General features: G+C 39.7%; 1 protein-coding gene across 1 annotated transcript in view; it reads left to right on the top strand.

Moving 5' to 3' along the window:
• LOC115778297 (ras-specific guanine nucleotide-releasing factor 1-like) overlaps positions 1–12810 on the top strand; it is a 33250-nt gene extending 20440 nt beyond the window's left edge. The window contains exons 15-27 of the mRNA XM_030726362.1: positions 1574–1947; positions 2436–2552; positions 5423–5593; positions 6729–6835; positions 6939–7051; positions 7532–7592; positions 7722–7828; positions 7925–8009; positions 8095–8292; positions 8706–8785; positions 8902–9019; positions 9203–9271; positions 11113–12810. Of these exons, the coding sequence (XP_030582222.1) occupies positions 1574–1947; positions 2436–2552; positions 5423–5593; positions 6729–6835; positions 6939–7051; positions 7532–7592; positions 7722–7828; positions 7925–8009; positions 8095–8292; positions 8706–8785; positions 8902–9019; positions 9203–9271; positions 11113–11205 (1693 nt within the window). The 3' untranslated portion in view covers positions 11206–12810. The remainder of the gene's footprint in view (positions 1–1573; positions 1948–2435; positions 2553–5422; positions 5594–6728; positions 6836–6938; positions 7052–7531; positions 7593–7721; positions 7829–7924; positions 8010–8094; positions 8293–8705; positions 8786–8901; positions 9020–9202; positions 9272–11112) is intronic.
• The last annotated feature ends 9 nt before the right edge of the window (positions 12811–12819 follow it).

Genomic DNA, 12819 nt, shown 5'->3' with positions numbered 1-12819 from the left:
ACTTTGTTTTACTAATTTGACAAATTCAAGGCCTTTCTTATGAGTTGTGTCTACATTCTTGTATCTCCACATTCTCCGTTGGCATTTAAGTGGACAGCTTACAGATCAGAGTAAACTGTTTCTTAGTTAAAACTTCTACAAGTACCTCATTGCCAGGGTGATCACTGTAACTTGCAACAAATGCAAAAAAAGGAACAAAGTTTGTGATTTCCACACATTTTTTCCCAGAGAATGCAGCAATAGTGCAGTAATGATGCAGTGAAGAGACTGAACTTCTCCAGTGTAAGTTAGTTTCTCACGTAGAATGTCTGTAAGCAGCCCATCATGCTATCATACCGGCCCAGGTGAGAAGGGACTGGAAAGGAGGCCGCGAGAGGTCACACCAAGACTTTTTCTGACCACCATCACAGTTAATTGAGTCCTGCGTCCACCCACCTCTTCCTAACTCCTCCTCTTGTTTCACATTCTTCTCCTTCCCCTTTTTCATTCTCTCACTTTTATCTTTTTCTCCACAAGTCTGACCATCCCTCTCTTCGCTGCGCTGTCACCATAGCAACCCTTTACTCTGCTGCAGGACCCCACCCTCTCGTTCTCTCCTCGTCTTCTCCCTCCCTCCCTCTCTCCCTTTCTCCCATCATCTGCAGCAGCTCTACGGTATTAAATATTGATGGTGGTGTTTTGCACCCAGACCCTGCTCTCCTCTTCCTTCCTTTTTGTCACACTCCTCTCTCATCTCTTACTTAAATATCTCCTTTTGTCTTTCTTCTTTCCTGCTTTAGTTGCTTCTTCTCTTGAATCTCCACTTTGCCCTCTGCCTCTCTTGCCCCTGTCCTATCTTGAGTCTCCCAGCCTTCATCATTCCAATCTTTGCTCTTCTCATCACCTTAAATTACTGTTTTTCCTAATTTTAGGCAAGGAGACACAACATGGCTGCAACTAACACTATACAGGGCTGGAGGCTTCCCATTTGCCCACTCCCAGCCAGCAGCCTTTGCTGTGGTGGAATCCATATCCACTATGTTGCTCCTCTCACCCCCTCCCTCTCTGTATCACTGTTTTCGCCACTGCTATTTTTTTTTTTTTTTTTTTGCAGTGTACCTCTATCTCCTTCTCCAACTTTCCCCACTATCTGGCTCCCCATTTCTCTCTCTCTCTCCATGCCTCTGTGGGCCTCCCCTGGGCTGGTTGCTGTTGGCAGCACCCGTGCCTCCCACACTGTCACTTGACATGCTATTTATAGGCCTTCAGAGGGGGTGGCTCTCAGTGCAAGGAGGATGCTGTCTTAAACAGTGTAGCTTAAATAAAAAAAAGTCAGGAGCTCCCAAAGAGCCCTCTGGTTAACATGCTCCCATGTTCTCTCGCTGCCTCTGTGTACAGACACAAAGTGCACCATACATCCCCCATTATAACCATTTCTTCTCTTTGCTATAGGCCCCAATCAGATTGTGGGATTTTTCCCTCCACAAATTAAAAAAAAGAGTTGCTCTTTAACAGTGAATGATGCTCTTTTTACTTCTCATTTTTCACATGTACCTCCTTTTTCTCTTTTCTTTCACTCGCTCCTTTCCTGTAGCTCTTTGGAGCTTTTCTTTGCTAGTAGTCAGAACAGTAAACTCCTCTACGGCGAGCCACCCACATCACCACGTGCCAGCCGCAAGTTCTCCTCTCCTCCTCCTCTTTCCATCACCAAGTCGTCCTCTCCCAACCGCCGTCGTAAACTTTCGCTCAACATCCCCATCATCACAGGGGGCAAAGCCCTGGACCTGGCTGCACTCAGCTGTTCTCCCAATGGCTATGCAAGCATGCACACCACCATGTCACCCTTCAGTAAGACCACCCTCGACATCAACAAGCTCTACGTGTCTAGCACCATGGCCAGCAAAATCCCTGACGAGGGCGAGCCCAAAGCTGAAGGCAAAGCTGAAGAGTCAGTTGTCAGCAAGCAAGGTCAGAGCCACTCTTCAAGGGATTTTCTTCAGTTTCAGCAAGGCTGATGTATACTGTGGCAACAGTTTGCAAGTTTTATACTGCGCTGTTAAACTAGTAACATGTGTTTTCTGTATTAATTAAGCCTGAAAAAGTATGAAAATTATGAAAAAATTTTAGAAATTAAATTTAAAAAAGTCTTTTTAAACTTTATTTTTTGATGTATCAGTAAAAGAGCAGCCAACATAACAAGAAACTTGAATATTTGTTTTTCTAGAACTTAAAGGGACAGTTTATCACCATGTCACGTATTTATTTATTTATCTATTTAGCATTTATTATTTATTTACTTTTCTGTTTTTCTGAATGTTTTTTGGTGCACAGAGCAGTACAAGATAGCTCTCAACTGGGCAACAGCCAGTTTTGTCTCCTATGATTTTACATTTCTAGCAGTCTTCTTCTATGTTGTTGTTTTTTTTTCTCAACTATGAACGTCTCTGTCTGTTCAGATCTGTCTGTAAGAGAGGAGTGTGATGAAGACCCAAGTCAGAGTGATGACGCAGAAGCAGAAATGTCCCCTCCTAAGTCACCATCAACACCCAAGAACGTCAAGTCAAAAAACTCAGGTAGAGTACAATTATTGTGTTACAGACCCTGCTTAAGCTGTTCAAGCTGTTGCACGTCCAAAGCTTGTTTAAAAATGTCTGGTGATCTACTTTTAAATCCCAGCCCACCAGTTAAAAAGACAAATGAGCTGGCAAGATTGTAAGAGCTGGCAAATTTGAGCAGCTTAATGGATAGTGTTCCTGACATGCAGTACTTGCCAGTGGACCGCCTTGGCAAAAAAAAAAAAAAAAAAGACAAAATAAAATCAATAATAATACATCATGTCAACAGAAAAAAATCAACAGGCCTTCTGTTCATATGCTACATCCTCCATAAAAAAATGTACAAAAATGGAATAAAAGAAGGATTAGCCCAGTGGAATTGCACTAAAGACACGCATTACAGGCCAGTGTGCAGATTAAATATTTCTTGACTTTCTAAGGATGGGAGAGGACCTTAAAGGATAAAAACAGAAATGCATTCAGTTTCTAATATTTAAAAATCTCTGCAACTCTTGTGTTCTCATCTGAAAAAAAAACTGTAGCCAGCAGGTTGGTTAGCTTAGCTGAGACAGTGTGTAAACTTAACATTAACCTTGTTTGTTTAATCAATACAAAAAAGGGGTTACATGCTTGCCAAGACATCAAACATAACAACATGAGAAGATATGATGCCAATTAATGTATTTTGGTACATTTAAAAAAAAAACAAACTTTCGAATATAACATATTTGGCTATTTCACCCTGTGGTCTAAAGACTCTTCCCATGTGTGTATTCTTGCTGTGATGAACCGAGAGTCTATGGCTGCAGCTTCATATTTATTGGACAGAGAACATGAGAATGAAATTAATCTCCTCATTTGCCAGCGAAACATGTTTGTCAAATTATTTGCTTCTTCTCGCCCTTATGTAGCTGATATGAAACAATTCAAATGCTATAAAAATGTTAAAGTAGCTTTCATGATTGCTTTTGTTTCCCATTTTATAGTTTGTGCTTATCAAAGAGTTGCGAAGTTAGTGTCAAAGTCAGCATGATGTATTTTTACCACCCAGCACAGTATGCATGTGAGAAGTGTTTAAAGAGCAAATCATAGAGGTCAATAAATATAGCCACAGCAGATTTCTATCAAACTTTTTTGTTTGGGGGGATGGGGGGGGCTGCCGATAAAGGTATTGGTAAAAACCACCCACAGCCTCCTGGCCCTCCTCGTAGCATACAGAGAGGGAGCATCCGCCCCAAAGGTAGTCAGGCGCAATTCATCCCCAGTGTGTTCTCTTCCCACGGTGCTGAATACAAGGGAAGCCAGTGCCTTGTGTGAGTAGGTGGAAGGAAACCTTGTACCTTAGCAACGATGTGCGTGTTCTTCTATACCGCCCCCGGCTGAAGAGAGAAAGGCAGGGAGGAAGGGAGGGAGTGAAGGAGGGAGGCAGAGAGGCAGACACAGTGGAGTGTACAATGTAACCACTTTGAGCTGCATGATGCATTCTGTTGTCTGTTTTAGCTCGCTGTTGCCCTCTGATGGTCAACAACTTAGTTTGATTATGTACATATGGTACTGTGTATACAAAATAAACAATTTACCTTTCAGCTTAATCCTGCAAGATTTCAGTTCAATTCAGTTTTATTTATATAGTGCCAAATCATAACAAACAGTCGCCTCAAGGTGCTTTATATTGTAAGGTGAAGACCCTACAATAATTACAGAGAAGATCCAACAGTCAAAATGACCCCCTATGAGCAAGCACTTGGTGGGACAGTGGGAAGGAAAAACTCCCTTTTAAAAAGGAAGAAACCTCCAGCAGAACCAGGCTCAGGGAGGGGCAGTCATCTACCAGTTAGGGCTGAGGGGAGAGAGACAGGACAAAAGAAATGCTGTGGAAGAGAGACAGAGATTAATAATAACCAATGATTAAATGCACAGTGGGGTATAAACAGAGTAAAAAGAGGTCAATGAATAGAAATATTCAGTGCATCATGGGGACCCCCCCCCAGCAGCCCCCAGCAGGATAACTAAGGGATGGTTCAAGGTCACCAGATCCAGCCCTAACTATAAGCTTGATCAAAAAGGAAACTTTTAAGCCTAATCTTAAAAATAGAGAGGGTGTCTGTCTCCTGAATCCAAACTGGGAGCTGGTTCCATAGAAGAGGGGCCTGAAAGCTGAAGGCTCTGCCTTCCATTCTATTCTTAATAACCACAAGTAAGCCAGCAGTCTGAGAGCGAAGTGCTCTATTGGGGTGATATGGTACTATGAGAAGAATTTTAAATTCTATTCTGGATTTAACAGGGAGCCAACGAAGAGAAGTCAATATGGGAGAAATCTGCTCTCTCTTTCTATTCCCTGTCAGGCCTCTAGCTGCAGCATTTTGGATCAGCTGAAGGTTTTTCAGGGAGCTTTTAGGACAGCCTGATAATAATGAATTACAATAGTCCAGCCTCGAAGTAATACAGGCATGAATGAGCTTTTCAGCATCACTCTGAGACAAGATATTTCTAATTTTAGAAATACTGCACAAGTGCAAAAAAGTATACCTACATATTTGCTTAACATGAGCACTGAAGGACATATCCTGGTCAAAAATGACTCCAACATTTCTCACAGTGTTACTGGAGGCCAAGGTAATGCCATCTAAAGTAAGTATCTGGTTAGAGACCATGTTTCTAAGGTTTGTAGGACCGAGCACAAGAACTTCAGTTTTATCTGAATTTAGAAGCAGGAAATTAGGGATCACCCAGGTATTTATGTCTTTAAGACATTCCTGCAGTTTAACCAATTAAAAGATGCTCAGAAAGGTACACTGAAAGTGTTCTTATAATGGTTATTTTTCAGAGAAACTCAATATTGATTTAAGTATGAGTTTGACTTAAATCATTTGTGTTTCTGTCTGCAGAGTTTTCTCTGTTTTCTTTCAACAATGGCATGGTGGTGTCATCTTGCCGGGAGCTGGACAACAACCGGAGTGCTCTTTCTGCTGCCTCTGCCTTTGCCATTGCCACTGCTGGTGCCAATGAAGGCACGCCAACCAAGGAGAAGTATCGTCGTATGTCTCTCGCCAGCACCGGTTAGTCACATGAGAGAGCTACTACCTGTGTTTACTTGTAGACTACCCAGAAGTTCCCTTTGTCCTCTGCTAGTGATTTGCTGGAACCTAGTCAGTGAAGCAGTCTCTAAAAACTATGTCAGCAATACTAGCTCATGAAGTTGTGCTTGTGTTGAGATATTGTTGAGACTGGACAGAGATCAGCTGACATTATTTAGGTTAGTGTCTTCCCCACTAGGGGGCACTCAAACAAGTCAGACAATGGGAGTTCTCTGTTGATTTTACGCATTTATTAAAGATTCCGTGTTTCTCCATTGATTTGGCACATTTATCACAACACTTTTGAAGTTCTTAGCACTGAAGATGTCTTTCCCAGCACAATTCATAGATGCAAGAAAGCACTACAGTTAACCTGTGAAAGGCTGTAGGTCACCAAAGCCTTTAAAACGTTTGTCAAAATAAAGATTTTGGATCAGTGCAACAAAAAGAAAAGTGCTTTTGACACTGTTTAAACCAGCATGGTCAAAATGTTTGGACATTTTATGAGCATGACTTAAACTCTAGAAGCTTGTTCATCTTCTATTATTGGTTGTTTCACTGATACCTAGTGTGTCAGAGTAAATAGTCTTCAGATCACAAAAAAGAGCAGTTGTCTGTCTTGTGAGTGGCAAACATATTTTTCCTCAAATGGTCATACGATACAGTGATGAGGGAAAAAAAAAAAACGCTGAAAATGTACACAGAGCAAAACATGTAGATTGTCAAGAGCAAGAAACATGTACTGGGCAAACAAAACCTACTATGTTTAGTGCACTACAGTAACAAAACAATGTTGAAATCAACAAACATCCCCTCATTCTCTTCAGCACAGATTGTCATCAACCTTGCAATGTGACGAAGCAGCATGTAGGCCACATTTGTCTTCTTTTCTGTATCTTCCTATAGTTTATCTTCTCAATGTTAGCCCCACTTCTCTTTTTCTTATGTGGGTATCCTGTTGCATATTCTAATCAAAACCTTGAAAAAGTTTGACCAGTAGTTTTTTGAAGCAAAATAAACTGAGAGAAAAAAAAAACATAAAATATTGATGATATATCACACAAGTCTGTGCTTTAGGAGTTCACTTTCACTGCAACTTTGTCAAACCTGGTTCCAGGTTTCCCAACAGACCAGAGGAATGGGGACAAAGAGTTTGTTATCAGAAGAGCCGCCACAAACCGAGTCCTGAATGTGCTGCGTCACTGGGTCTCCAAACATTCGCAGGTACAGTTCCCCTGCCTCTCTTTTCTTTTTCCCTTTTATTGTTTCTTTGCGAAAGACAACACCTCTCTAATGACACTTTTGTTGTTCGTTTATGGATCCTCAGGACTTTGAGCTGAACACAGAGCTGAAAATGCGAGTAATCAGCTTCCTGGAGGAGGTGATGCATGACCCAGAGCTGCTTACACAGGAAAGAAAGGCAGCTGCCAACATTATCAGGTTGGTTTCAGTTATCATTGCTTGATTGCTCTTACAGTCATATATGACACAACCGTTTGTGAGCACCCAGTGGAAAAAACTTTCTGTACTGTAAGTGCATTTCTGAAGACAAAAACTCTTTTTATGTAGTAAAAACAGGAACTGGAGAGAAAATGCAGCCCAGAACTTGGCCTAAATTTTCAACTTTTTTGCTTAGTATCAGTCCCAGAAGTGTTATCTGTTCCTCTGTGGAACACAGGCTAGACTTTTAAATGGGTACAACAACACAAAACAAAGTTGAAAAGCTATCTAACAAACCTGTCACCATAAACTATTTGTGTGAAACATTAACAAGCCAAATTCAAAAAGAACAAAAGGAGAAATTAATAGACACTGTAACTGATTAAGGTGGGAATTTTATGAATATCAAGTTTATACCAAAGAAAAAAAACACATATCAAAAACCATATACATGTAACAGCTATGTCTTCTTTTATATAGAACACTAACCCAGGAGGACCCTGGAGACAACCAGGTTACCCTTGAAGAGATCACTCAAATGGTGAGAGAAGACCACAAAAAAACCTTTTCAAAATAAAACGCTCCTTTTTCTTGAGCTTTTCAGGCGTCCTGTGGCAGTTTTTTTTAGCTTTAGTTGTGGTAATACGTTTTTCTGCTTATTTATGTTCAGGCCATGGAGGACTCTAAGACCGAACCATTTGAGAGTCATTCTGCCTTGGAGATAGCTGAACAACTCACACTGCTGGACCACCTGGTCTTTAAGGTTATTCCATACGAGTGAGTACACAGGCATACACTCTTATACTCTTGTGTATATGCATGCACACAAACAAACAATCAGATAAAATTTGTACAACATTTTGTTTTGTACAGGGAGTTCTTTGGTCAGGGCTGGATGAAGAACGACAAGAATGAGAGAACCCCGTACATAATGAAAACAACCAAGCATTTTAATGATGTACGTATTAATATTAAAATAAATGATGGATGGATGGATGGATGGATGGATGGATATCACCATGTATTTCTTTCTTTTTGGCCAGATCAGTAACGGGATTGCCACAGAGATCCTGCAATGGGATGATGTCAACTTGCGGGTGGCAGTGATCGAGAAATGGGTGGCAGTGGCCGACATCTGTCGCTGCCTCCACAACTACAACGCTGTGCTGGAGATCACATCCTCTCTCAACCGCAGCTCCATCTTTCGCCTCAAGAAGACGTGGCTCAAAGTTTCCAAGCAGGTATCAAAATTTCTCATATGATCTCTCACAAATGAGATAAAACCTGTTAATTTGTCAGAGCATTATAGTGTGTACACTGTGCCCATGTACAAGTTATATTATCATCTCATTTGAGCTCTTGGCAAGAAATCAAGTCCCCCCCCCGAGCGTCAGACTGTTTCCTTGATCTTTGTTTCTCCGACCATAATGTGCATTTCAAGCTTTAATTTTGTTTTGAATTTTATCAAAACAAGGACACTTTTTTTTTAAGTGGAACAAAATGAATGAAAGACAGCATGCTCTCAGAGAGTCTGATAATGGTATTGTTGAATAATGCTGTCATTGTCATCCTCAGTTCATAAAATTGTGGTAAAAGATTTGGATTACATTTCTAGCCACTGGCAGTAACATTTTTGGCCTTCTCCATTTTCTAGACAAAGACTGTAATTGACAAGTTACAAAAGCTGGTGTCATCAGAGGGCCGATTCAAAAACCTGAGAGAGGCTCTGAAGAAGTAAGTAAACCAGGTTTTTACTTCTTTTTATTTTTTACCTTTTGTGTTATTAGGCTTTTTGTGTTTTGTACCTATACAATGTTGCTCTCTCTCTCTGACCTGCCTGGTGTCCTTAGCTGTGACCCTCCATGTGTCCCCTATCTGGGAATGTACCTGACTGACTTGGCCTTCATTGAGGAGGGAACGCCCAACTACACCGAAGACAACCTTGTCAATTTCTCCAAGATGAGAATGGTAAAGAACATCTAACCTTAACCTCATATCATTTTGTGTTTTGAGTTAAGGTTGCCATTTTTTTTCACATCTAAGTGATCCATGCAATAAGTGCATCATTCCTTCATCTTTTTGTTCTTTGTTGGACTTAATGAGACAATGTGCATGCTTGAATTTTATGTGATTTTCTGCAATTTTCTTCAGATATCTCACATTATCAGAGAGATACGACAATTTCAGCAAACAGCTTACAAGATTGATTATCAACCAAAGGTGAGGTTACTGTTTGTCTGAATCGTTTTACGGTTTTTGGATTTGACAAGTATCGCAATATAAGGTGTGATCAAAAAGTTCTGAGAACTAGCCAATGACAGATTGTTATCTTCATGCACTGCTTCAGTGCTTTTAGCTCTGCTGCTGTTTTTAGATCAGTTCCTGGAAGTCCTGTTAGGCCGACATGCACTATGGGCTCTGCAATTACATCATAAACATCAACTTCTGTTTCAGTCTAACCCGCGTTTTGTGCGGAGAGCTTTTTTACACACTGCACAACAATGCGAAAAAATAATTATATATTTTTTTCTTCACATTGTTGTGCGGTGTTAAGTCATGCCCTAAGGTAAGACTGTCAACTTAGAGTAACTTCAGAAGGAGTGGAAACAAGTTGAGCATCAGGTTTTTTTTTTTTTTTGTGACACACCAACACAATCAACACTCATTAACCCCCTACACATTTCCAACCCTTGACTTTGATGACTTCAACCACTTCACTGATATGAAAATCAACTTGAAGGATCACTGTTTTGTCACAATAGAGGTAATCCAGCTGGCTTTGCAGAGGCATGAGTGCACGGATGCAGAACAGGACTTCCAGTGAGCGAGCTATAAATAGCAGCTGTACTGAAAGCAGACCTGAATTGTACGAAAATGTCATCTTAAAAGGGAGATGGGCCAAATTTAAGGCAGGTAAGGGTGTTAAACATTAACACTGATAGAAATGTGTATAAATTTGGGACTTAGCAAGCAATGTTGGAACCTCAGTGTCATCCTTCTCAAATCTGGCTGCAGAATGATGCCAAAAACACTTCAGACACAGATTCCACACAGAATAGAGGCTCAGTCAGATCATCTCTTAAAAGCGAGAAATACAGATTATAGTATTGCAAAGAAGGAATTAAATGCATTTTTCTTTGCTCTATTTTTTTTAAACAACAACTAATAAGGTTAAAACATGGTAGTGAAGAGATGTCCACACATCTTCTCTAGGCGCACAGACCAGCATTGCTGGAGCCTATTTAAAAAAAATAAATAAACATCACTTTTAATCTATTTCCAGTTTTGTGCATCTAAATTATATTTCAGTTGTTACTTGGCTGAGTTGGCAAAACTTACCAAAACTAGAGACCTTTTTAAGATGGTGTCTCACCATCCTGTCAACAAGTTGATGTTTTGATCCATGTTCGCATTATTATGCCCATCTTGGAATTCAGACTTCATTTTGAAATCACCACACCTATAAAGCTTCATGACTGTATCTTGGGTGGTAAGTGACACTATGCCATTGCCAAAATCTGTCTAAAGACACATAAGCATATATTGAACACATTCCAAAATATTAAAAACTGCCTTTCCAGTAGTTTCTTCTGTTGTAGACGATGTCTCCAGGACCACATTGCGCCATGGCTTTTCTCTACCAAACTGTTTTCTAATCATCAGTCATCTTCTTGCTTGTTGTGGGTAGATCTGTTCCCAAACTTGTCCCTGCTTTGCCCATCTCCCATGAGCCTTTCAAGTGAAAATAACACAAAATTAAGACAAACTTTGGGTGAAAACAACATCAACTATACAGACATCTGGAAATTAGTGAAAACTGTACACTTGCAGACAAAACCTACTTAAGCCTAAGAATGCAACTTTTATAAGTTAAGGTGAATACAGTCTGGATTTGTACCATAGCAGCCAGTATACTTTATGACCAGAGCATCTACTGCTTAAATGTTCTGTTTTGAAACTAATGGTGTTTTCTTGCTGTCACTCAACATTTTCTGCTCTAAACATGGACGATTAAGGAAACCTTAAACAACCTGGTCTCTCTGTGTTCTTTGTTGTTTTAGGTGGCAAAGTACTTGCTCGACCGCAGTACTGTGCTGGATGAGGAGAGCCTGTATGAAGCATCTCTGAGAATTGAACCCAAAACTTCATCGTGAAGTTGATCTCTCTCACGCTGCTCTCATATGGAGTGTACATAAACAATATATCAAAATGTACATTGACTATTATTTGTATTAGACAGAGTAGGCAGTCCCCTTTTAGTATATGCTCCCCAATGGACTCGTGTATAATCGTTATTAGAAATGAGTATAAGTCCAGAGAGGTTTTATTTCTATAGTTAGAGAATAATTATATGTTATTTATTGTCTTAAATACCATGTTAACATGAAGTTTTTTTTTTTATTTATTTAGCCATATCCTAATGGGAATGTGCATTGACCTTTACAAAATGGCACTCATTCAAAAGAAATGGTCTCATTTGACACATGATGGTCAACGCCGAAAATCAAGAGAGAACCACACATAACAGCAGTTATCTTTAAACATGTTCCCATATAAATCAACCTCCATGTAGTCCTTAAGATTTCAGTGTTCGATTTGAACTGAACAAGACTGACAACAATATCTGCAAGGATATAGAGAGGCAGGCTACTTGCTGAATGTAAATATATTAAAATGTCATTGCAGCAAAATACAGAAAAGTAACAGGATCAAAAACAGGATTTGATTTTATGAAAATCTTTAGGATTAAAACCTACAGACTATCAAATTTGGACAACATTTTTCCTCTCTCAGTCCCTTAAAGTGAGACTGCTGCAGTGGCTAAAGTTGAATCATGTGCTCCGATGTTTTTATGTAGCCGCCAAGTAACAAAGAGATTTGAAAGTGCTGGAGTCAAACTGACACCTGCTGATTTACTGATGAGTTTGTTTTTTGTTTGGAGAGATGGGTTTTTATGCTTTGCTTACTATTACATTATTCCCCTGGTGGGCAACATGATGTATATACAGTATAAGCACTGGGCAATGTATGTAGCAGATGTAACCAAGATTGAGCCACTTCAGGAAGTTAAATTCCCAGCTTCTACACTCAGACAGTGATAGCATAGTTGTTATGGTTTATCCTCTTTGGCCAGTGCATTATGGTTTTGCCTTAATCATGAAATGGATTATATTCCACAAAAGTATGTAAACTATTTTGTTCTACGATTTGCTGATAAAGCAGAAATATTTGCTGTGTACAGTACTGTGTACAGGCAGCCTGATGCATTTCCTAATGTGCAATGTGTTTAAAAAAACATATCCCTCGAAATGTGTTATCCTTATGATCGTTCAACTCTGTAATAACTTTTCTGTGTATGATACTTTAAAACAAATGTTGAAAACAACTTATAAGTGTAACACATTCTGTATCCTGTCTATTCCGATGTGTTAGCAGGAACTATACAGTAGTAATATTGTGCTTCTTCTTGAAATATTTATATGTATTTTTTACAGGCTTTGTATAGAAAAACATCTGAAGCTTAAGTGGCAGGCATGTACCACTTTGACGTGTTCAAATGGAATCTATACCTAGAACAATATGTGTACTGTATTTAAACCCCACCCTTGCACATGAATCTTTACCCTCTAACAGGCACATCAAATGTTTGCAGTGAGCAATACCCAGTGATATGAGAATTATCTTTCAGTCTATTTCAAAAGCTTGAGTAGTATTTCCAGTTTTGTATAAAAGTGTATTCTTTCCTGATTACCTCTTGTTAATAAATC

The sequence above is a fragment of the Archocentrus centrarchus genome, chromosome 3, assembly GCF_007364275.1.
Source record: "Archocentrus centrarchus isolate MPI-CPG fArcCen1 chromosome 3, fArcCen1, whole genome shotgun sequence".
NCBI lineage: Eukaryota > Metazoa > Chordata > Actinopteri > Cichliformes > Cichlidae > Archocentrus > Archocentrus centrarchus.
Note: the sequence above shows the minus strand (reverse complement) of the source record. Positions and strands in the feature narration are given on the sequence as shown.